Below are 25,598 nucleotides of genomic sequence, written 5' to 3'. Positions count from 1 at the left end.
TTTCATAACTTGCATACTAAACATTTAACTTTGTTATATTTCAATTTTACAAAATATATCCCAGTAAACAATTTGCGTGTGTGTTTTTTTCTCAGCGCAGACAGTTTCATTTGTCTGTGTCTAATTCCCACTCCTACTTTATCATTTATTTATTCCCGCCGATACTTTTTTCCCTTGACGATGAAATTTAGGAATGTCGATGTCCGCCGTGGGTTGCAACCACTACAATGTGTCTTGATCAGTAGAGTATACTATCCTTCAAAGTTATTTAAACAAAAAGTAAAGCACATTCTTACAAGTCAGAGTACGTATTTCTGCTGAAGTAACCTCTTGGCGGTGTGTCTTGGATGTATAGTTCATAGTAAATTAGTATAATCTTTTTCGTATTCCAAAGTTTAGGTATACTCCTGGTATGACAGTGGAAATCCAGCTTTCAGTTTACTAAGATAGAGATACACTAAAGCTAATTGTTGTGAAATGTTGGTGTAAGCTATTGAATGGACATTGCTATAATAATACTCATATTAGGGTGGCATTTCTGATAGCTTCAATGACCTTGCAGTGTATATATTGGGGGATTTCCAGTATTTACACTATCTTGATCACCTGGCGATTATATCCGTACAGCAGAGGCATCGCTACCACCCACTTGAAATGTGTAATCGACCACATCACAACAACAATAGTTACAGTTTTATGTCTACATTGGCATAGACAGTGGTATTAAGCTGAAAGCTCGGTTTCTACAGTAGTAAGATCAATGTGACAGTGAATACGAGAAAATGTAAGGAGCTGGTGTGTACAACGATAGCGAACGATACGTCAGATTTAGACACATACAGGCAAATCTAAATACTAAAAAGTCCAACCAAATAACACTATTCGATATATTTATTCCCAATAATATATTTACATAACTGACTACATTAAATGCTGTGATTTGATTTGGTTTGATTTGATTTGATATGATTTGATCTTGGATAATGTATTCCGGTAAACTGGTCCACACTGATTGTTTAGATAGACTGTTAAAATGGAATCATTTTCACGTCATTTAGAGTCATCGAAGACCAACCTTAAACATCAACGTATGTTTTTATAAACTCACAGCATCCGATAGTTTGAACATTAATTCTCCTTGGAAATCGAAATGAAGGCTGTTAACATGGACAAACCATGCAACACAAATGTAAGCTTATAGTCTGTGTAAACCTATCTCCAAATTGAAGAGTTTTTTATTTTTATGTAAATCACCCGTGAGCATTTAAACCTGCAACTGGGATATTTTGTTATCGAGTAACCAAAGATATAGTAACTAAAATTGGTCAATTACTTATAGAAAAGACGTTGTATGAATTAATTAGTGATCAATATTACCCGTAGGTGGTGTAGTAACAAGTTTCAATCTTGAGCGAAAGCTTGATTTTGAATATGTCACATGTTAAAACTGCACTGGTGCAACTGGAGTATAATTTTTTTTCGATCAAACAACCAAAATCTACTCACTGAAAATTATTAAAATACCCAATAATTAGAGATTGTACATATAGTTATCCACTGAATAATTAGATGTTGTACATATAGTCGTTGATCATATCTATAAATGATGTAACAGAAATCAATTTTATTTATTGTACCATATCATGTACACACCACATACCTATATTGATATTTGTATAATATGAAATACTTCAATATACCTCACCCTAATCCCTTGTCTACATAACAGCAACGGTTAATGTATTGGAACATATTGCATTGCTGTGAAACTTTGATGTTAACTACATCATAACACCATATATGGAGCCATAACACCATATATGGAGCCATAACACCATATATGGAGCCATGATACCATATATGGAGCGTTTGTAAATGACGAGTCATTGAATATATTATCAATGTTTTGATTGACAGCTCAATAACAATATTGTAAATGATAGACAACGAATTCGAACTGATCGCAAACTGCACGAAATCCAGTCACAATATTCAAATATGGATTATAAGTAAAACAAAATAAACAACTTTTACTAGTTACATATACTTTGTTCACACAATGTGTGGTTTATGAAAATGTAACGTCGTTAAGTCGGGAAAATGGGAAATTGGTGGGGTGGGGTGAGGGACAGTGACAATGTGTAATGTAGTTAAGGTAGGGTCACATGGGGAGGAAACTTAAAAAGATGTAAGGGATAATAAAGAGAGTGACAGTGGACAATGAAGTTGAGGGGCATTGACTTACAGTATGCAATTTAGTGGGGTAATTTACAAGAAGTAGTGATTAAGTTGGAGTAATGAAGGGGGGCACTCAAAAGATGTTGGGATAACTAGGGGGAGGGACAATTACAAGATATAATATGATTAAGTTTGAGCAATAAAGGGGGGAATTACAGTATGCAACTTGACAAAGTTGGGGTAGTGAATGCAGACGTCCACAATTCTTGTAATTACACAGATATATCATAGACATAGTGTGTCAACTGGACTGTAAGATACGTCGCGTCGCTCCGCCCTCACCGGCCTCGGGTTGACGGATGTGAGAGGGCGTCCTGTCACGGCTTACCTTACAGACTGTGTCAACTAGTCTTGAACCAAATTTACGGGTTATTCCTTGTCCAGTCGTCTCTTGATGAAGTTTCGGAGTTTGTACAGAGCAAACACAATTATATGTGCTATAGGCGTAGTACCAAATACAAACAGTGCACTGAGGTACATGCCTTCGCTGAACTTTTCCCAAATAGTGGGCGACAACCCGTTAAAGTGATACGACACGTCAATATTAATGTCAACAGCCTCGACAATCAAGATCAAATATATGCAATAAAGAAGAGAAAATATGATTGGGTAGATAACATGCTGAATACGTATGGGTGAGGAAATCACAAATACATCAAAGACGATGAGAAATACACTGACAACATGCAAGTGAAAATAAATTGCATGAGTGACAGAGTCGAACTCCACAGAGTTATTGGAATTTCCGGAGGGGTCTAGAAGTAGATACATAACTGCCGCAGACAGACCAAAGGAGAAAGTGATGCTTTGGATGAACCATGTAAATCTAAGATACCATGGTAATGACAGATGACGGATTTCTTCGACTTGTAGGTGTTCGGTACACCCTTCCTCATCACATTCACATTCCACCATTTCCACTTCATCAGGATCAATATCTGTGTGAAGACCACAGTCACTTTATGAGCTACACGTAATAATCAATATCTGTGTGAAGACCACAGTCACTTTATGAGCTACACGTAATATTCAATATCTGTGTGAAGACCACAGTCACTTTATGAGCTACACGTAATAATCAATATCTGTGTGAAGACCACAGTCACTTTATGAGCTACACGTAATATTCAATATCTGTGTGAAGACCACAGTCACTTTATGAGCTACACGTAATAATCAATATCTGTGTGAAGACCACAGTCACTTTATGAGCTACACGTAATAATCAATATCTGTGTGAAGACCACAGTCACTTTATGAGCTACACGTAATAATCAATATCTGTGTGAAGACCACAATCACTTGTGAGCTACACGTAATAATCAATATCTGTGTGAAGACCACTTGTGAGCTACACGTACTATTCAATATCTGTGTGAAGACCACAGTCACTTTATGAGCTACACGTAATATTCAATATCTGTGTTAAGACCACAGTCACTTGTCAGCTACACGTAATGATACAAATAATGGCCTTAATAATGCTCCATGAAGATAGACCGACTTCAGCTCTGAACCATTTCTAACATTACACTGTATTTGAATCACAGACTCAAATATAAAGTAATGGCAGAGATTTATAAAGTTAATTTCTTTTCCAGAATTGGATCTCGATGTTTGAGATGTCAGGCTTTGGTAATGGAAGATGCATAATTTCTAAGTACGCCCTATGCGATACGAATACTCTCTTGTTAGGTTATGATGAACAATAATTAATCATTAAACAGCGCCATCTATCATAGAGAGAACAATATCGCCAGTTTGCAGTCGAACTAATTATCAAACAATATCAACAAACAATTATCAAAAAAAAACTATATTCGTCTAACGCCAAGCCCTGACTCATCGCATAATAACATATTTTTTTAACTGTGGTTGGCCTGATCATATAACCCCCCCCCCCACACACACACACACACACACACACACGCACGCACATGCACACACGCGCACACACACACACACACACACACACACACACACACACACACACTCACTCCAACACACACATATTGGGTTGAAAAAATAACATGAAGACACACTTAAGTTTAGTGAATGACGGGAGTTATCATTTTGCTACTCACGTGAATCGGACTTTCCACGAGCGTGATAGAAAGTGGTAGCAATAAAGGCACACATGTAGTAGAACGTAAGCAGTAAATAGCCCCAGTGAGACCCGTACATGAACCACTGGTAAAAGTCATTGACTTCAACAAACTTGACTATATTAAAGATGTTCCAAGCCAACTGATAGGCAAACATGAACGCTCTGTAGAATATAAAGGTGCTTGGCAAAGCACGCCAGTCCCACTACACAGAAGAAAACGTGGAAATCAATAATTCGTAAACCGCGTTGGTGTGTGTATGTGTGTGTGTGTGTGTGTGTGTGTGTGTGTGTGTGTGTGTGTGTGTATGCATAGAAACACCGAGAATAACTGATTGTTGATTGGTAAAACATCAATAGAAGTAAGAAATACATGTATACAATATGCAACAATATTTGTCAACCCGGCAATGAACTTTATTACATAGGCTTTTAAAGCATTTTCTGTATGTAGCACAATCATTTAGAGCATCCATATCAAGTACAACCCATAACACCAAAGTAAAGCATTTTCTGTATGTAGCACAATCATTTAGAGCATCCATATCAAGTACAACCCATAACACCAAAGTAAAGCATTTTCTGTATGTAGCACAATCATTTAGAGCATCCATATCAAGTACAACCCATAACACCAAAGTAAAGCATTTTCTGTAAGTAGCACAATCATTTAGAGCATCCATATCAAGTACAACCCATAACACCAAAGTAATACTTTGATATAAATAATAATGCATCTAAGTGCCAACGTCAGATTGATAGAAACAAATGCTTTTTTAAAACAACAATCTCAGGTTTAAGTAGCAAATATTTTTATGACGTCTTTCAAGATCACCCACGAAAAAGTTAAAATGCTCATTAACATTTATATCTCTTGATGATTTCAAATTTTGCATTGCAAGAATTTCCATTTAAAAGAAACATCAAATGTGAAGAAGCAATACTTGTAGGATTGTTCAACAGTCCTGGTAATGTTTTACTTTATACGATATATCATAATGATGATTTATAAAAACAACTTACTCTCGGCAAAACAAATGCACTTGTAGACTCCACTCCATTAAAGCCAAAGTGAGATAATTGGCACTCTTCCTTACATCCTGCTTTGCAACCCATTCTTACGTTGGGCAAGTTGTTGATACAAATAATTCCTGCTAAGTAGTATACCCGTCTTTTTATTCAAAGCACACCCTGCGTAACACGAGAGGAATCGTCCAACTTTTGGAACCAACACTCTCTACAGGCAAACTTAGTACGTATCTATCTGACCACTGCCGGTTATTATACTGTAATTTTTACAAAGGAAAATACATTTTGATGGGGGGGGGGGTAAGAGTGGTTTGAACCCCGTTTAGTGTAAACATGCGTGACATTCCTTTCGTTGACTAGAGATTAACTCCTACAACTGGAGAAATATAGAAGACAATTCTACGAATTTGTAATTCTGAAAGCATACTAAATTGGTAGATTTCTTAGCCACCTCTTCCACGCTCTTTGTCACCCCTCCCCATAAATATAAATAAACCCCTGTCAAACTAAATGTAGTGATTAATTGATGTGTTGTCACAAGTTTTATCTACTACCGTTAATTAATTTTTTTTTTTGAAACCAGGTAATTGTACAAGTAAATACTTGCACCTAGTTTAGTGAAATGCAATCATTATTTGGTATAACACGTCTACTGCTAGCACTACTAAATGAAAATCCTCTCATTCATCTTCATGGATGCCCTTTTTTTAATTTAAGATTTAAAAAAAAACATTAAAAACGAAAAATTGTATCTAATTTAACTCATTTGTTCAAAATGCAAACTAACAAAGGATAGACATGTGTTTAACCTACTTCTCTCTGTGATTAACCCCAGTTATAGTTTCTACTAGACAATTACATGTAGACTATATTTTCACTGATTGGCATCAAAAATAATAGAGAGTGAAAAGGGAATGACCTGTTTGTTAGCCTATATTGTGCCTTAATATGATTTGTTTATAACGTTCTATAGATATATGCACCACTGGTAATCTTTAATGTATATTTAATACGTCATTGTACACTCATTAGTATTGCTGTGTTCGTTAAATATGTTTTGTTTGAATACAATCACACACTGTATATGGTAAATGATTCATTTCTATTTTTCTCTAATTCGTATGTATAAAATAATAACATTCCCAGGCACAGAAAAATTTACTTTGTAGTCAAAGTGCTGACATGTCGTTATTCATACATGTATATTTCCACAATTGGTATGCGTAGTATCTAGTACCTAAAAGGTTCCTCAAATAACCATGAAAAAAGTTGTGTCATTGAGTTTTGACAGCCCATTTCTTTAGTGTAATGGAAGTTAAATTTTGTGAAATGTCCTTGAGATACAGCATAAGTGTTCAGTTTGGGCTAAGAGCAAGAATTTTGCAGCAGAAGCGGAGGGGGGGGGGGCTGAGGTAAAAAAAACGCAGCAACCACCACAGCACTCTCCAAAATTCAAGCCCCCCCCCCCCCCCCGCGTGCTAGAAGTTTTGAAGATGGCACTCAATCAAAACCTCAAATCATATTACTTTTACTCTCAATCTCAGTAAATATCATAAGGCTATCTTCATTTCAATCACTCGCAAACTCACGCACTCACGCACACATGCACACACACACACACACACACACATTATATATATATATATAAAAAGACAGCAACACTAATTACGACGTACACTGGTCAGTTCTCAAGCAGGCTTCCTCATACTCTAACGTTACCAAACGATGTCAACTATGCCTCTGGGAAAAATATTTTATCATAACTGCCGACAAATCAACGAACTTGAACAGCAGAACTGAATTAATCAGTAAATGCCGGCACGCTAACAAGTTCTTACTTAATAATACGTAACCTTTGTTGTCAATCTTTTTGTGTACACACAGCCGTCAGTGAACACACATAAGTTATGTACATAAAGCAGGATGTATACTACACTATTACACCTGACGATCCTTCGGGTGAAACGGTCCGTAGTGTAATTCCACAATGTAATATCAGACTCGTCTTCTTTCATTTTTATGTATATATATATATATATATATATATATATATATATATATATATATATATATATATATATATATATATATATATATATATATATATATACATTTATATATATATATATATATATATATATATATATATATATATATATATATATATATATATATATATATATATATATATATATATATATATATATATAAATGTATATATATATACATACAGTCAAACACAGATGTTAAGCCAGCCACAAACACACATTCTCTTCGCTATCACCTGCTTCATTACATGAACTATACATTATGGCGGCAAAACTTTGGTAATTTTGGAAATGTACACAGTAAATGACAGCTCCTAGTGGTTTAATTTGATCACAAATCGAGAGCATATAAACTTAAGCAGGCACCCCCCCCCCTGGCTTTTTTGCACGCCTCCACTTTTTCTTCAGGGCCCCTCCTGCAAATTCTGCCCATTCCTTAAACTGATATTGTTGCAAATAAGTGTATGCAAAAGTAAAAATACCGTAGCATGTTCTGTTTATTTTAAAGTCTATTTCTGCACTCCTTCAAATGAAATGGTGCACTGTATAAATAACAGACCCCATTTAATAAACAGTAGAATGTGCATATATTTCAAAATAAGATGGCTGAATGACAAAGCTCTAACATTAAAATACTTAAAAATACTACAACGATAGTCTGATAAAGTTGTCTGATTCTGAACACCAATACTCAAAATATAAAATATTGTCAAAATATTTACAGAGAAATCAAAAAAGAATCATTGCACTGGTTAAAACATTGTCAAGAATGTACTGTTTTACAGTAAAAATGACAATTTAAAAACCTAGTTAAGCTTCTGAAAAATGAACTGAAATATACAAATATATCATATAAAAGGCATGACCAAGTCTTTGCATTAAAAAAAGATAAGCAAATAGCCTTGAATTGACACTCTTGTCAGAAAGCAGAGAAAGACATATGTACTGGTATGGTTACAGATTAGTAGTTAAAACACAGAAAGACATATGTACTGGTATGGTTACAGGTTAGTAGTTAAAACACAGTTTGAATATCAACAAGCACATAACTGGGATATTATTGAAAGGTGTTTTTTAGAAATAGTAAATATGTACATAAATGTACCTGTATAAGTATTTACAGAGATGAAACTAAATGTGAATATAGTGCTATTATTTACAATATTATTTAGACAAATAATTCCATATAACTTTGGTTCCACTTGACAGAAAAATAATAGTTCTCTGAAATGCTGGCTGTTAATGAAATATTGGGGTGGGGGTGGGGGTGGGGGTAGGGCACCTCTACAATACCTAGAGCGAAAGTTGTTTTGTGATCATCCATCTGTTATGACAGCATGATATTTGACTGTTTGAAGGACCTTCTGTGAAATCAAGTATGAATAGCAAAACTGATTTGTGGAGTGTAGTGACAATGACCAGTACTTTGTTATTATATATACTGTCAATCTGGGTGTGTGCATGTAAAGCTGATAGAAATAACATTCACTGAAATAGCAAATACACCTACTGCCAATCTGGGTGTGTGCATGTAAAACTGATAGAAATAACATTCACTGAAATAGCAAATACACCTACTGCCAATCTGGGTGTGTGCATGTAAAACTGATAGAAATAACATTCACTGAAATAGCAAATACACCTACTGCCAATCTGGGTGTGTGCATGTAAAACTGATAGAAATAACATTCACTGAAATAGCAAATACACCTACTGCCAATCTGGGTGTGTGCATGTAAAACTGATAGAAATAACATTCACTGAAATAGCAAATACACCTACTGCCAATCTGGGTGTGTGCATGTAAAGCTGATAGAAATAACATTCACTGAAATAGCAAATACACCTAACTGCCAATCTGGGTGTGTGCATGTAAAGCTGATAGAAATAACATTCACTGAAATGGCAAATACACCTACTGCCAATCTGGGTGTGTGCATGTAAAGCTCGTAGAAATAACATTAGCCGAAATAGCAAATACACCTACTGCCAATCTGGGTGTGTGCATGTAAAGCTTGTAGAAATAACATTCACTGAAATAGCAAATACACCTACTGCCAATCTGGGTGTGTGCATGTAAAACATAGAAATAACATTAGCCGAAAGTGCAGCATCATGCTTTTGTAGTACTTTCATCTATGTATTAATTCTATCGGCTTCAAATTGTCTTACAGCTGGAATATCAATATCAATGTTTTAGAATTTCCATGCAATAAAGGAATTTTCAACTTGCTCATCAGATAATAATAATAATAATAATAATATAATATAATATAAAATAATAATATAGAAGTACGAATATAATAAAAATAGAAAATATGTTTGTATATGATACTTGGTCAAAGGGGAATATCCACATATTCACATCAAACTGACACAAATTACATGAATAGATAAAATATTTAACATTTCAATTTCATGTTTTCAAGTTTGTGTATCTGATGAAAATTGTCAACCTTTCTGTTATCATGGATTGACATGATGGGTAGCTTCTGCTTTAAGAGATGATCTGTTGTCATAGTAACACACTGCTGATTAATGTGATCTCTTGTCATAGTTGAACATTTCTGATTACATTGTAATCTGTTGTCATAGGAACAAACTTTTTGATTACAAGGTGATCTGTTGTCATAACAAAACATTTCTAATTAGATAGTTATTTGTTGTCATAGCTACACACTTCTGATTACATAGTTATCTGTTGTCAGTTACAGATTTCTGATCAAATAGTGATCTGTTGTCAGTTACAGATTTCTGATGAAATAGTGATCTGTTGTCATAGTTACACACTTCTGATTAGTTTGTGATCTGTTGTCATAGTTACACACTTCTGATTAGTTTGTGATCTGTTGTCATAGTTACACACTTCTGATTAGTTTGTGATCTGTTAGTCTTATCCCATTGTACAGCTTGACATACCAAAGTCAAGTAACTACATGTGATTTATTTTAGTGCTGCATTCTCTGTAATTTCAAGGCTTGTTGTCTGCTTTTTGCAGCAGCTTCTAAGTCACCATTTTTGTACTGTTGGTCTGATAATCTTGCCCAGAATGGCATCATCCCTGGTTCTAGTTTGGTTCCAACTAGATACATTTCTGCTGCATCCTTTGATCTACCCTGCATCAAATAAACCAACAAAATATTCATGAATCAATCAAAGTTTTAGAATATGTTTTGAGCTAAATTTAAAGTTGGAACCGTTTTGACCTTTGAACACTTGGTACAGATTAGACTGACTGTAGCCACACATAAAATTTACTAGAATGTCTTGTCACTTGACAACCATGACTTGACATTACATATTCTTATGACGATATTGTATCTGGTCCATTATTTCAAACTACAGGACACTCAGCAGAGTACAGTTTTTAAACAGTGCTTATAAGCTCTGGATGTTTAACATCCTCATTATTACTTCAGTATTTGTGTATATGTGTATTTTATAATCCATCTTTGGATGTTTTAAACACAGTATTAATATTGCATACAAAGCAAAAAACAAAGAAGAGCGCCCTCAACAATTGGAACACAATGGCTGATCATAGTAATATTATATGGCTTCACTAAAACCCAGATCCACACAAAATCTAACAAATTGGTCCTGTCTCACAGCTAAACTTTATACAAGTTTCATCCAAATCAATCTGTAAAATCTTTTAGATATCATATTAAGAATAAAAAAAGAGGTAAAAAAAACATAGCCTTCACCAAACTCAGTCACTGACTAAGCTAATATGCAGTTTGTTTATCCATCCTCTCATTCATTTACTGCATATAAGTACTCGCTTGTTAGCCTTTGTAGCGCCCTCTCTGGCCATTTTAAAATTAATAATCCCTAAATAATACACCTACCAATGCAGCTAGGAAATCTCCATAATCTGCATAAATCTGCCAATACCTAGGGTTGACTTCTTTGGCTCTAATATACTGCTCCTCTGCTTTCTCTGTATCTCCAACATCCTTGTAGTATTCAGCAATATTCAAAATGGCGACCACAAAATAAGGGTCCTTCTCAACAGCCTGTTCAGTGATCTGATGAATGAAACCAACAAATAAATTATTTGTATCAATCTTGCTCCTGTCAAAGGGGTGGGCCAGCTGGTGTGTGAGGGCACCCTGTCACATCATATAATATCAAAGGGGTGGGCCAGCTGGTGTGTGAGGGCACCCTGTCACATCATATAATATCAAAGGGGTGGGCCAGCTGGTGTGTGAGGGCACCCTGTCACATCATATAATATCAAAGGGGTGGGCCAGCTGGTGTGTGAGAGCGCCCTGTCACATCATATAATATCAAAGGGGTGGGCCAGCTGGTGTGTGAGAGCGCCCTGTCACATCATATAATATCAAAGGGGTGGGCTGGTGTGTGAGGGCACCCTGTCACATCATATAATATCAAAGGGGTGGGCTGGTGTGTGAGGGCACCCTGTCACATCATATAATATCAAAGGGGTGGGCTGGTGTGTGAGGGCGCCCTGTCACATCATATAATATCAAAGGGGTGGGCTGGTGTGTAAGGGTACCCTGTCACATCATATAATATCAAAGGGGTGGGCTGGTGTGTAAGGGTACCCTGTCACATCATATAATATCAAAGGGGTGGGCTGGTGTGTAAGGGTACCCTGTCACATCATATAATATCAAAGGGGTGGGCTGGTGTGTAAGGGTACCCTGTCACATCATATAATATCAAAGGGGTGGGCTGGTGTGTAAGGGTACCCTGTCACATCATATAATATCAAAGGGGTGGGCTGGTGTGTGAGGGTACCCTGTCACATCATATAATATCAAAGGGGTGGGCCAGCTGGTGTGTAAGGGTACCCTGTCACATCATATAATATCAAAGGGGTGGGCTGGTGTGTGAGGGCGCCCTGTCACATCATATAATATCTTGGAAATTTCAACTTAAATGTTTCCAGCAATGCGAACCTCATAGACACCATTACAACAGGTTTAGCAATGAAATTTGGTCTTGGTTATTTTTGCCAGACTGTTGTTTGTAAACATTCATATTCCTTGGGTTGGGTACATATAAGTATGTCCCTTGGGTATGTTACCCAGGCATTGGTACAGAAATACTGACAAATGTAATACAAAAACAAATAAAGTAACTTTGAAGGTGTTTCTAAGTCTTATCTTAAATGAATTTATCAACACAAGATTACTTAGCACTACAGACAAGTAACGTAAATGCATAGTTTGTCACTTGTGGTTGGAATCTATATTATTTTATTATTTTTTAAAAGATAACATCAACACTCTAAACTTAGTATCAAATGAGATTACTATAAAACCTTTTAAAGTGGCCATATTGACTAGGATTAGGTATTCAGTTTGGATTTTTAATTTATGAGACAATTTTACTTGAAAAATCAAAGTGAAACAACATGACTAAGTCTGTCTTTTTTTGTAGCTCATTATATTGCAAAAAGCTACAAAATGTGCAAAAAGTTTGATATTGTACGTACAATAACAAACATATTTTATACATTTATCAGTCTTTTCCAATTTATTGAGGTACAAACATGGACTTGGCAATTGGGGTTTCACATTGATTTTTAAAGTAGGAAGCATGATAAAATTGTTTTATAAATTAAAAATCCAAAATAAATACCAAATCCTCATCCATATGGCCACTTTAATATTTACCTTTATAGCTGTGTTACTACTATGGTTAAGATTGTAGACAGCAAATCCAAGCCGACACAAGACTTCACTACTTTCTACAAAGATAGGAATATACAATAGATGCATTGAATTAATCAAATCATTCAATTTGTTCCCTAAATATAAAAATTATACACAACATGTGAAAATTTCCCTAATTTTAATCTAAAGTAACAATGGTGAGAAAGAAGGAATGAATCAAATTTACATGTGATCATTTTTTTCTAATTTATTTTTGCATTAAATTTAAAAAACTGATTTTATCTAACTTATAAATTCACATGTATTTTTCTAACAAATGTGCAACACTGAGTGAAAATTTTCCTAATTTCGATCTAAAATGGTAACCACTGGTTACTAAGGATATGAACAAATATTAACTGTAGTTGACATAATTTTCTGTTTCAATAAGTTTAAAAAGAATAATGGATTTCCTGAGAACCTTGAGACAAAAAGTAGTTGAAATGAAAGATTTGAACATTTTACATCCATTGACTTTGTTCATATTTCACTGTACTAATATTTTAAATTGAGGTCAAAATCATATTAAAAATTTTATAGTCATTTTACTGAGAATCCAATATGGCCACCACATACTGTGTTAATTCTATGGGTAAATATAATGTTGACAATTTCCTTGAAATTCAAAAAAAAGATGGTGAACCCCATTTCTTTTTCATATAGCAATAATTTCAGTTTGGTGAGAATTGGAGAACTGTCCCCAAGGTGCATTAATAATTTATAAAAAATACAAATGAATATCTTTTGTCTGATATCTGATGTCATATTAAACAGTGTTTTAAAGGTCAGACGTTCTCCTATTCCTCCTATCAACACATCACATTATCTACAGCTGATTTCACCTACTAGTATATCTTTCCCAAGTTGGATATCATGACTTCACTCAGCAAGAGTGTGGAACAGTGAACTTGCTTTACAAACAATATGTAATCTACTAGTACCTGGTAGAAGTCTATGTAGCTCTTCAAAACATTCTACATTTTCCATCAATAGTTTGTGTCTCTCATCTTTGGACAAACTCTTGTCATTCTGTAGAAAATCTAAATCTTTTGCTGAAATTGAATAAATAATTTTCAAATAATTTCCTGGCATTATTTCTATTTGAATAATATGCATTCAATTATCATAATGTTGCAATAGTGTTAAATCAGCTCCAGAATTTTGTTAAGAACTATTCGCAGGCTAACAAATATAGTACCACATCAAAATCTAGTGAAATACTAAGATTTAGCACATCAAATCAAACAACAAGGATAGCCACATTATTAAAACCAAGTTAATATGACAGTAGAGAAAATCAGTGAAATTAAGGCTAAACTGATTTTTAAAGGACAGAATCCAATTAAAAGCAAGTAAAAACCAAAGGAAAATATGAAAAAACGACAAAAAATTGTAAAATTAAAAATTGCTGAATACAAGCAAATATAGTGTATTTAAAATCATCAAAAATATAGCAGTAGATAAGATAAATATTTGCATTAAAACAAATTTGATATGAGAGACAGAATGGTGAAATCATATATAATAATAAAATATTACTCATTTGATTGGCAATCTTATCTTAGGGTAATATTTTCATATCTAAATAAAGATTATATGCTCCACATTTCAACATCAATAACACATCACAATTGATAAAAACATTTGAACTGAATCATCTGACAATATGATAAGGAATTGGATTTGGGGATTTGGGATTCGTTTTCAAGAAATATTTTAACTCTGTGAGTAGAAATGTCATTACTAAGTATGAACTCAGAGTACATGAATATTCATTCTCACAATAGAGAATGATTTAGTCTAACTTTACAAAAAATGATTTGGTCTAAGTTTACAGTAAGTAAATGAACAACTTGATGGCATCTGTCAACTGAATCAGGTGACATATTTCCTCCATGTATAATAACTAGATGAACTATCCTGATATATAGTTGGAATCATTGCTGTTATATTAAAAACATTTATATAATGCTATAAATTGATAGATTAATATAAATCAAAATGAAGATAATTTTAATAGTGATATGGGAGAATATGAAGTAGTATTCTTTGAAGGAGATGTGATACATTTATCCACATAATAACACTTGTCGCTACTGTGGGTATATGCTGTTCCATTTCTCAAGTACATTATTATGTGGTATATACAATTTAAAATGAATTAGCCTAGAATATTAGTAGTCAAATTAATCGTGATTTCACTCCAAATATCTTTAATTTCCTGCTGATAATACCAACCTTTACTGAATACTAAAGAGGGTTTTTTTTTTAGATAAAAATCATTAAAAAAAGCTATGAAATATCAAATGGCATTCATAACATTCATAATGAAATGATCAGTAAAAAATCTGGCAGATTATGAGTTGAATTATTTTGCTATAATAAAACCTACCTCTATAAAATAACTTTTCTATTTCTGTTGCAGCATTTATTTTCTGAATACCAACTGCTATCGTGTCCCCGATATTTAATGTTGCATGATAAAATGATTCCGGCTAGAGAAATGAAAATGGGTAAAGTCATAAATGAAATGACTCCGGCTAGAGAGATGAAAATGGGCAAAGTCATAAATGACTCCTTGTTAGATGTAACAAAGTGATTGAATACAGCCACAACATAAACTGGTAATTAATTGTGCTCATTAAAGCTTTCTTTGTGTTTACTGAACTAGCAACTTCATACTTTTTTTTTTCATTTTACTTTTCCATACGACTGCCCTAATTACTTCATGTAATTTCATAACCTTGTCTGGATAAATAACCAGCTGGTAATCTTTGGAATTGAAAAAATAGCGCCAATGGCATTGTAACACAACTGTATTTTTAAAAAATGTTTATCCACATGCTGATCCATGCTATGTATAGGTGTTCATTTGCTGAATAACTATCCAGTTGCCTATCCAACCCTGTTGTTATCTTTGCAATAAATGCGATCATTTGGCTGTTGCTATGGGCATGGTCATGTTGCTAGACATTTTTGCATACATTGTTTGAATGTTTGTTCTTATCACACACTGGTGGTAAGATCATTTTGATTGAACAATTTCTCAACTAGACACCCAAGGTAATACACCCACCAAATATCATGGTAATTAGTCCAGCAGTATTTGACTCTAAGTTGTTCACACACACACACACACACACACACACACACACACACACACACACACACACACACACACACACACACACACACACACACACACACACACACACACACACACACACACACACACACACACACACACACACTTTGCCATGCCTATAGCACTACTGAACCTTGTCAGTTCAGTTGTGCTAAAAGATAACTTCAAAGTTCTAAATATTTTATTCGATGTCTTGCGTATAACATCTGCTGGGAATGCATTCAATATACACATATCATGTATATACATAATGGAGTGGTTGAAAAGGTCAGCAATTAGTTATCTACTTGATTGTGTTTGTTAGAAAATCTCTCTTATAAATTCATTTACTAACTAGAAACAATCAGCAGATTCATCTTGTCTGCTATGCGTCTACTTTGCCTCAAATATAAAAAATTCATCCACAATATTACCCCTGGTAATAGAACTATGAGAAAAAAACATTGAATATTTCATGTGTTGTACATGTGATATTTTTACTTTGCCTGTACCTTGAGGGGGGAGCACTATCTTCATTTTTACTTTGCCTGTACCTTGAGGTGGGGGGGGGGGGGGGCACCATCTTTGTATGCCTTGAATATAATAAGTATGTTCACATAAATCTCAAATACAAGAAATACCCAGTACTTAGTATCCTTCTAATCTATGTCATCATTTAAATAACCTACACAAAAATTTAAAAAAATAATAAATGATAATAGCACCAATGCCATTGTAGCACAATTGTATTCGGCTGTTGCTATGGGCATTTCACCATGCCTATAGTACTACTGAACCTGTGTTTTGTGGGTAAATTACAAAATTATGCAGCACTGTGTAAAAAGTTACAACTACGTCATAATTTATAATTCTATTTTTCATCATTTGAAAATGTCATATGTCACATGATATATTTGATCTGTCTACTTGGGTTATCTCTCTCTCTCTCCAAGTACTATATGCATACATACAAGGTAAAGTATCTCCCCAGGTTCTTGGATACATTCCAAAGGTTTGTCCTTTTCTTCCAAGCGAGGATATACATGTTGAAACCAGTCCAAAGAGCTGAACCCTGGCCATACACCTGTAATGCAATGCAGGGAGTAAGATAGAAACACATACTAGAGATGAGATGAGATGTAACATAGATAAAATAATCAATATGTTTCTTATTTGTTGTAGTTCCTATGGCAATCTCTAATGTTGTATATATACACCAGTATCTAGTATGTTAGTTAGTCACTAAGGGATACAAGCTTGACTAGCTTTGCTATTTCTTGATCCATTCTGCCATGTATTCTGTATATATATATCTATTTTAATGTTAATTTTTTATTATATTGTTGAATAAACATTATTATTATATACATACGTAAAAACAGAATGCAAATTAGTCTTTCTTTTTTAAAATTAAAAAATGCAAATTAGTTGTGTCAATTTCAATGTGACAATGTATTCTTTGATTCATTTCATCAACCATAACCAATAATCTTCATCATTTCTTAAGACCGGATGATTGCAAGCAGAACTTCTGATAAGATGTTTATATATTAACACACAATGACTGCAAGCAGAACTTCTGATAAGCCGGTTATGTATTACATTACGTTTATGTATTATGTAACACTAATCTGTAGTAAAAATTGCAATGGTGTTCACACAATGTATTAAGTTCTCTCATTCATTGTCTGGGGCTTCACATCTTAATTCATATTCATTTTGTGATATCTCAATCAAAACATTGGCTGTTTTCAGAGTAAAGATAAATCCCATCAAAAAATATTTGATTACATTTACATGAAAATATGACAAGATTCCATGTTGATTACATTTCATCTTTATGGAAAGATCTCTTTGAAAATGTATTTATTTTAACTTCTAATATGGTATTAAAGTGAAATACTGCATTTTATCAGTTGGGTAAGGCTCTTTGAGAGTGTATTATTGGGTAAGGCTCTTTGAGAGTGTATTATTGGGTAAGGCTCTTTGAGAGTGTATTATTGGGTATAAAATCTTTGAGAGTGTATTATTGGGTAAGGCTCTTTTAGAGTGTATTGGTGGGTAATGCTCTTTGTGAGTGTATTATTGGGTAAGGCTCTTTGAGAGTGTATTATTGGGTAAGGCTCTTTGAGAGTGTATTGGTGGGTAATGCTCTTTGAGAGTGTATTATTGGGTATAAACTCTTTGGGAGTGTATTATTGGGTAATGCTCTTTGAGAGTGTATTATTGGGTACGGCTCTTTGAGAGTGTATTATTGGGTATAAACTCTTTGAGAGTGTATTATTGGGTAAAGCTCTTTGAGAGTGTATTATTGGGTATAAACTCTTTGGGAGTGTATTATTGGGTAAGGCTCTTTGAGAGTGTATTATTGGGTAAGGCTCTTTGAGAGTGTATTATTGGGTATAAACTCTTTGAGAGTGTATTATTAGGTAAGGCTCATTGAGAGTGTATTATTGGGTATAAACTCTTTGAGAGTGTTATTGGGTAAGGCTCTTTGAGAGTGTATTATTGAGTAAGGCTCTTTGAGAGTGTATTATTGAGTAAGGCTCTTTGAGAGTGTATTATTGGGTAAGGCTCTTTTGGAGTGTATTATTGAGTAAGGCTCTTTGAGAGTGTATTATTGAGTAAGGCTCTTTGAGAGTGTATTATTGGGTAAGGCTCTTTGAGAGTGTATTATTGGGTAAGGCTCTTTGAGAGTGTTATTGGGTAAGGCTCTTTGAGAGTGTATTATTGAGTAAGGCTCTTTGAGAGTGTATTATTGAGTAAGGCTCTTTGAGAGTGTATTATTGGGTAAGGCTCTTTTGGAGTGTATTATTGGGTAAGGCTCTTTTGGAGTGTATTATTGGGTAAGGCTCTTTGAGAGTGTATTATTGGGTAAGGCTCTTGGAGAGTGTATTATTGGGTAAGGCTCATTGAGAGTGTATTATTGGGTATAAACTCTTTGAGAGTGTATTATTGAGTAAGGCTCTTTGAGAGTGTATTATTGGGTAAGGCTCTTTTGGAGTGTATTATTGGGTAAGGCTCTTTTGGAGTGTATTATTGGGTAAGGCTCTTTTGGAGTGTATTATTGGGTAAGGCTCTTTTGGAGTGTATTATTGGGTATAAACTCTTTGAGAGTGTATTATTGAGTAAGGCTCTTTTGGAGTGTATTATTGGGTAAGGCTCTTTGGGAGTGTATTATTGGGTAAGGCTCTTTTGGAGTGTATTATTGGGTAAGGCTCTTGGAGAGTGTATTGGTGGGTATAAACTCTTTGAGAGTGTATTATTGGGTAAGGCTCTTGGAGAGTGTATTATTGGGTAAGGCTCATTGAGAGTGTATTATTGGGTAAGGCTCTTGGAGAGTGTATTATTGGGTAAGGCTCTTTGGGAGTGTATTATTGGGTAAGGCTCTTGGAGAGTGTATTGGTGGGTATAAACTCTTTGAGAGTGTATTATTGAGTAAGGCTCTTGGAGAGTGTATTATTGGGTAAGGCTCTTTTGGAGTGTATTATTGGGTAAGGCTCTTTGAGAGTGTATTATTGGGTATAAACTCTTTGAGAGTGTATTATTGAGTAAGGCTCTTTGAGAGTGTATTATTGGGTATAAACTCTTTGGGAGTGTATTATTGGGTAAGGCTCTTGGAGAGTGTATTATTGGGTATAAACTCTTTGAGAGTGTATTATTGAGTAAGGCTCTTTGAGAGTGTATTATTGGGTAAGGCTCTTTGAGAGTGTATTATTGGGTAAGGCGCTTGGAGAGTGTATTATTGGGTATAAACTTTTTGAGAGTGTATTATTGGGTAAGGCTCTTTAGGAGTGTATTATTGGGTATAAGGCTCTTTGAGAGTGTATTATTGGGTAAGGCTCTTTGAGAGTATATTATTGGGGTAAGGCTCTTTAGGAGTGTATTATTGGGTATAAGGCTCTTTGAGAGTATATTATTGGGTAAGGCTCTTTGAGAGTGTATTATTGGGTAAGGCTCTTTAGGAGTGTATTATATTCATTGTTCATTGTAGTAAACATAATCTATATTTTGTCATTGATCATAAAACTGTCAATCAACAAAACAGCTCAAAGTATTCTGTACACCCCCACTGTGGTCTTGGATGATGGATTCCAACATCAATTTCTATTGAAAGTTAGGACTCTTCTATTATGACAATAGGGGGTCACGCAAATATTACAGACAAAATAAAAAACATTTTATATGCCCTTGCAGGTGGCATCTGTCCTAATCACAGAATACTAGTATAACAATTCTCAAAATTAGCTATCATATATGTTTCTAACAACACAATTCATAAAAGTGATATTTCATCATTTGTGCCCAATGTTCAAAAATTGCAGCAATTAATAAGTTGTAATTATGACAAAAAACAGCGCATAACAGTTTCTATATATTAATACCTATCAATTTAAAATTATAATATTTCAATATTTGAACATCTTGGGCAAATAAATCCTGTTACCGCTAGTAACACGAGTAATATTCCAACCATGGTACATTTTTTGTATATCACATCACACATGCAGATGACATTCTACCAATTCACCATTACTACATGTTTGGTGTGATCGATCTGTCTATCTGTCTAAATCAGATGGCACTCGCATCGACTTACAGTTGAGTTTCCTGAATGAAATTTGAATAATATGTCTCTGCTCAATTTCTCTCTGAATTTACCCACTATTTACCTATATAAGCAAATATAGTTTGATAACTACAATATTTTGTGTCACAGCTAGACTATCTTCAAATTTTCCATAGTTTGTATTTATACCAGGTTCTAATAAAGGGTTATTATTATGATGAGATTGAGATCAGACTAAAGGCCTTTCACTCCAAGACTTTCAGGTTAAGTGAGAGATTTGACAAGTGTATCTGCTCATTGTAAGGAATGACAGTTTTGATATTTCACAAAAATGTCATCAGGGACAAATCTGATGATACTGACTATCACGACTATAACTCAGTATTTACTGAACCCATGTTTCACTACTTCATAATTCAGTGTTCATTGAACCTATGTTCTGAACCAATCATATACCAGCACAAGTCAAGTAATTGCATTCAAAAATAATATGTGATTTTTTACACTCTGGTAATTTCAATTCCTTGTTTCTGTATCTGGTCAGCAGTACTCTAAAGATGAGTCCAAATATTCAAAACCACAGTTTAATAATTCTCTGTGTTTTTTTTCATAAATTATACTTGTGTAGGTATATACTATTTGTGAATATTTTATGCAGGACAGAGCATAGAGCGGACAAGAATGACAGCATTGTGTTCCAATACCATCTGTAAGCAGGATTATATATCTCTAGTAAAACCTACAGGATTAGAACTCAGTATTGGGATAAAGCAACATGATTTTTAAAAAGATATCATATTTAAGATAAGAACTTTGTGTATAAGTACAGGAATCATTCATAATTTCAACCAGTATCATGACTATAAATTACCTACCTCCAGGAGGGGTGTTCTGAGGAGCGTACAAAAACCATCGTTTTCTTCCATACACAACCCCATTCCAGGCATCAGCATGTTTATGGAAACTGACTCCAGACTTTGATGCCCCAAGGAAAAATATGCTATCATCACGTTCATCCTGGAAATGGAAGACAAAATTTAGTGCAACCGACAAATTACTGTGTGATCACAATTCTATCTTTGTCATTTTTGTTTGTTTTGAATATAAAATACAAATAATAATCATTTATAATAAAAACAAGATGGTTTCCGCAATTTTCAGTAAATGATGAAGTGATCTTACAAATATTATTAATATAACAAAGAAATGTATGTTTGTCTAGTGAGTGAAAGTGAAATATAAACAAGAGATATGTAAACAACTGGTACCTTATTCATCCAATATTGAATTTCTAGTATAAATGAAAACACCATGATCAAATGTGATAATCAACTAAAGAATACTTAGTTACCTGCATTGTCTCCTTTTAAAAGGAGATAGGAAAAAACCCACTGGGAAAATTTATAAAAAATAAAAGTTGCAGCAATCAAAGAGACTGACATGTACTTTTTTATGTAAAGCAGCCCAAAGTAATCTCCAAGGTCCACCACACCTTATGACTAAATAATTTAATAGTTGAAACAGAAGTAACCTCAATTTAAGCAAATTTACAGTCACATCTTTTCCTTTTATTAACTAAATGTCGGCAGACACATATTATTGGAACACATATAAATGATTATAATCATTGCATTTACTTATTCTAAATTAATGTTTCATATATATTAATAAATCTCTCTCCTTTTTTCAGAACATTGATTTTTATAGTGTATCATGATATGTATTATTTTGAGTTACATAAATTATTGTACTACTGGCTAGTAATGGTGAATTTTCTTGCAGTATGTGTTATGTTGTGTTACATAAATTATTGTACTACTGGCTAGTAATGGTGAATTTTCTTGCAGTATGTATATGTTGTGTTACATAAATTATTGTACTACTGGCTAGTAATGGTGAATTTTCTTGCAGTATGTAAATGTGACATTGTGAGTTGTGACCTGGTCATCATGAAATATTTAACGTCACCAGAAAACACATTTCTAGATTTTAACCCATTTACATCTATTACATGGATTACATTTTAATATTTAATACCAATTGGGTTCATAGCTGATTTATTTATTTATTATTCATATTTATCCTATCCTCAGTGTATTGCATTTGTTTGTTATTACCATTTCAAGCACAGTCAGTATATCTTGGCTTTTTATTATTACAGTCTCTAACCTAAGTAGTGCTATAAGTGACTCATACTAGCTGTCTGAAGTCAAATTTACTGAAAACACATCTATGACATTATGTGTAAATTACACCCATTCATGCATCACATCCACTTAAGATGTCTAGAAGTATGGCTTCTGTAGAGACATGTTGAAAGCTTCACTTTATTTACATATTAGAATCTCACCATCTGTTACTGCTTGGTCTATATACAATATTTTTTCATTTTTCTATTAAATTAGCTTGCTATTCTGGTAAATTATATCCAAACTAGTCAAAGAATGAAACATCTGCATCCTCACAAACCAAAAGCATACTTGACATTTTGTCTGGAGGAGCTGCTATATATTAAGTAGTACGTGTTGCCATAGTGAGAACAGTGGTTATACACCTGAGAATTTCACTTTCATAGAAATGTGTTCTTTTTCCCCCAATCTTTTCATTGCCATTTGAGAGTAGACTTTTGATAAAATCACAATAACTGTGATTTCCATTGGAGTATACCTATTAACCCTGTAATTTTCTAAGGGAATCAACACTTTCATACTTCTTGAAAACAGTTTTGGTGCCACATGTGAAATGTTAGAAATTTGTGTATTTCTATTTTTTGTATTTCTATTTTTATTATATGCAGATATCTTTAAAGTTGCACTGGCTGCTACTGGAGCATTTTTTGTATATTTAACTGTTTTGGTTAGATATAATGATTTGGTACTCCTAATATCGTACACCATGAACTGTATTGCATCACTTGTATATAATGACTTTTTTGGTACACCTAATATCGTACACCATGAACTGTATTGCATCACCTGTATATAATGACTTGGTACACCTAATATCGTACACCATGAACTGTATTGCATCACCTGTATATAATGACTTGGTACTCCTAATATCGTACACCATGAACTGTATAATTGCATCACCTGTATATAATGACTTGGTACTCCTAATATCGTACACCATGAACTGTATTGCATCACCTGTATATAATGACTTGGTACTCCTAATATCGTACACCATGAACTGTATTGCATCACCTGTATATAATGACTTGGTACTCCTAATATCGTACACCATGAACTGTATTGCATCACCTGTATATAATGACTTGGTACTCCTAATATCGTACACCATGAACTGTATTGCATCACCTGCATATCATGACTTGGTACTCCTAATATCGTACACCATGAACTGTATTGCATCACCTATATGTAATGACTTGGTACTCCTAATATCGTACACCATGAAATGTATTGCATCACCTGTATATAATGACTTGGTACTCTTAATATTGTACACCATGAACTGTATTGCATCACCTGTATATAATTACACACAATATGGTATACCCTGAACTGTATTGCATCACCTGTATATATTGATCAAACACATAATATGCCAGTAACTATAGCTAGTGCAGTTTTCAAATCTAGCACCATTCACATATTAATTATTCACTGATTAATAAAAATTCCACATTGACATTATAAACTTTCTATACTATAAGATGATTTCCCCTACAGCTCAACAAACTGAATATATTATATCAGCACATTATATTATACTTAAAACTGAATTAATATCCTATGCATCTGTCCCCTTGAGATACACAGTCATAAATAGAACTTCACATGAGAATTGTATGATGATAATTTCATGTTAGCCGATAATCCAATTTGATTGTATTAATAATAAACAAAGTAAACTGTTTTCATCAATTGTCTTTCATATATATAAATTTTACTGCAGCAGTATATTATAAAGTAAATGTAAGATGTTTTGAATGTTTTTTTTCCCTGTCCTTATAAACCACCAAGTGCAGCATTTGCATTTGTTTCTTTCACTAAATTTAGGTTGTGCTAGACTTCTTCTGTAATTTCAGCCTTACATGTTTGAAATAATTGAACTTAAAATGCTGTTTAGTTTGTAACTGTGCCTGGAGGCAAGAAAGTGTCTGGGGAATACTAATAAGTAAATAGAGAGATTTCCATTCATGCTCACACTTACTCTCAATATAGCAGATATATAAACTAAGTAAGGTTGACAGCAGTAAGATGCATATATAGTCACACATATCATATGTCAATATCCATAAATTTAAAATTTGAATGTAAAATTTCATAATTTTCACATGTATCTCCAATGCTCTCAAATGTTTTTCAATACTAAATACACAAAGACTACTAACTGGGAAATCTGATAAAATTTACACTATTAATTTTATACACATTTCCAGGATGATTTTTGAGAGTACTCTATGTAAATATATCCACAGGAAAAACACACATATATGTTTCAAATATGTACAATATATCACAAGGTTTGAATTGTGAATGACACACATTACAATATAATATTTCATACACATTTGCAGCATAATTTAGCGGAAACTCTAAATTAATAGCCACAAGAAATCATATCTCCAAATCACATATGCAATATCATATATCTGCAATTGTGAATAACTTGGGGCTTTGTGCACAAAATGATAAATGTGTATAACATAATGTTAATGTTCTAGAACTAGAAGAAGAAGTATCATATTTCATCAAGTCCATCTATCAATGATTATGTACCACTGACAGTCTACGAATAAATATAAAGTGTTTGCTCTCTACTTGTTCAC

At 33.8% G+C, this 25,598-nt stretch overlaps 1 protein-coding gene across 1 annotated transcript in view; it reads right to left on the bottom strand.

Annotated features, from left to right (window-relative positions):
* Nucleotides 1–9,758: 9,758 nt before the first annotated feature.
* The window catches only part of LOC144442935 (uncharacterized), a 40,898-nt gene continuing 25,058 nt past the window's right edge, over nucleotides 9,759–25,598 (bottom strand). Inside the window, exons 5-11 of the mRNA XM_078132311.1 lie at nucleotides 21,676–21,817; nucleotides 17,202–17,314; nucleotides 15,499–15,601; nucleotides 14,024–14,158; nucleotides 13,068–13,201; nucleotides 11,271–11,450; nucleotides 9,759–10,535 (exon numbers count right to left, since the gene is read on the bottom strand). Coding sequence (XP_077988437.1) covers nucleotides 10,368–10,535; nucleotides 11,271–11,450; nucleotides 13,068–13,201; nucleotides 14,024–14,158; nucleotides 15,499–15,601; nucleotides 17,202–17,314; nucleotides 21,676–21,817 — 975 coding nt within the window. The 3' untranslated portion in view covers nucleotides 9,759–10,367. The remainder of the gene's footprint in view (nucleotides 10,536–11,270; nucleotides 11,451–13,067; nucleotides 13,202–14,023; nucleotides 14,159–15,498; nucleotides 15,602–17,201; nucleotides 17,315–21,675; nucleotides 21,818–25,598) is intronic.

This window comes from Glandiceps talaboti, chromosome 1 (genome assembly GCF_964340395.1).
Source record: "Glandiceps talaboti chromosome 1, keGlaTala1.1, whole genome shotgun sequence".
Lineage (NCBI taxonomy): Eukaryota > Metazoa > Hemichordata > Enteropneusta > Spengelidae > Glandiceps > Glandiceps talaboti.
The sequence above is the reverse complement of the archived record's forward strand: the minus strand, read 5'-3'. Positions and strand labels throughout refer to the sequence as shown.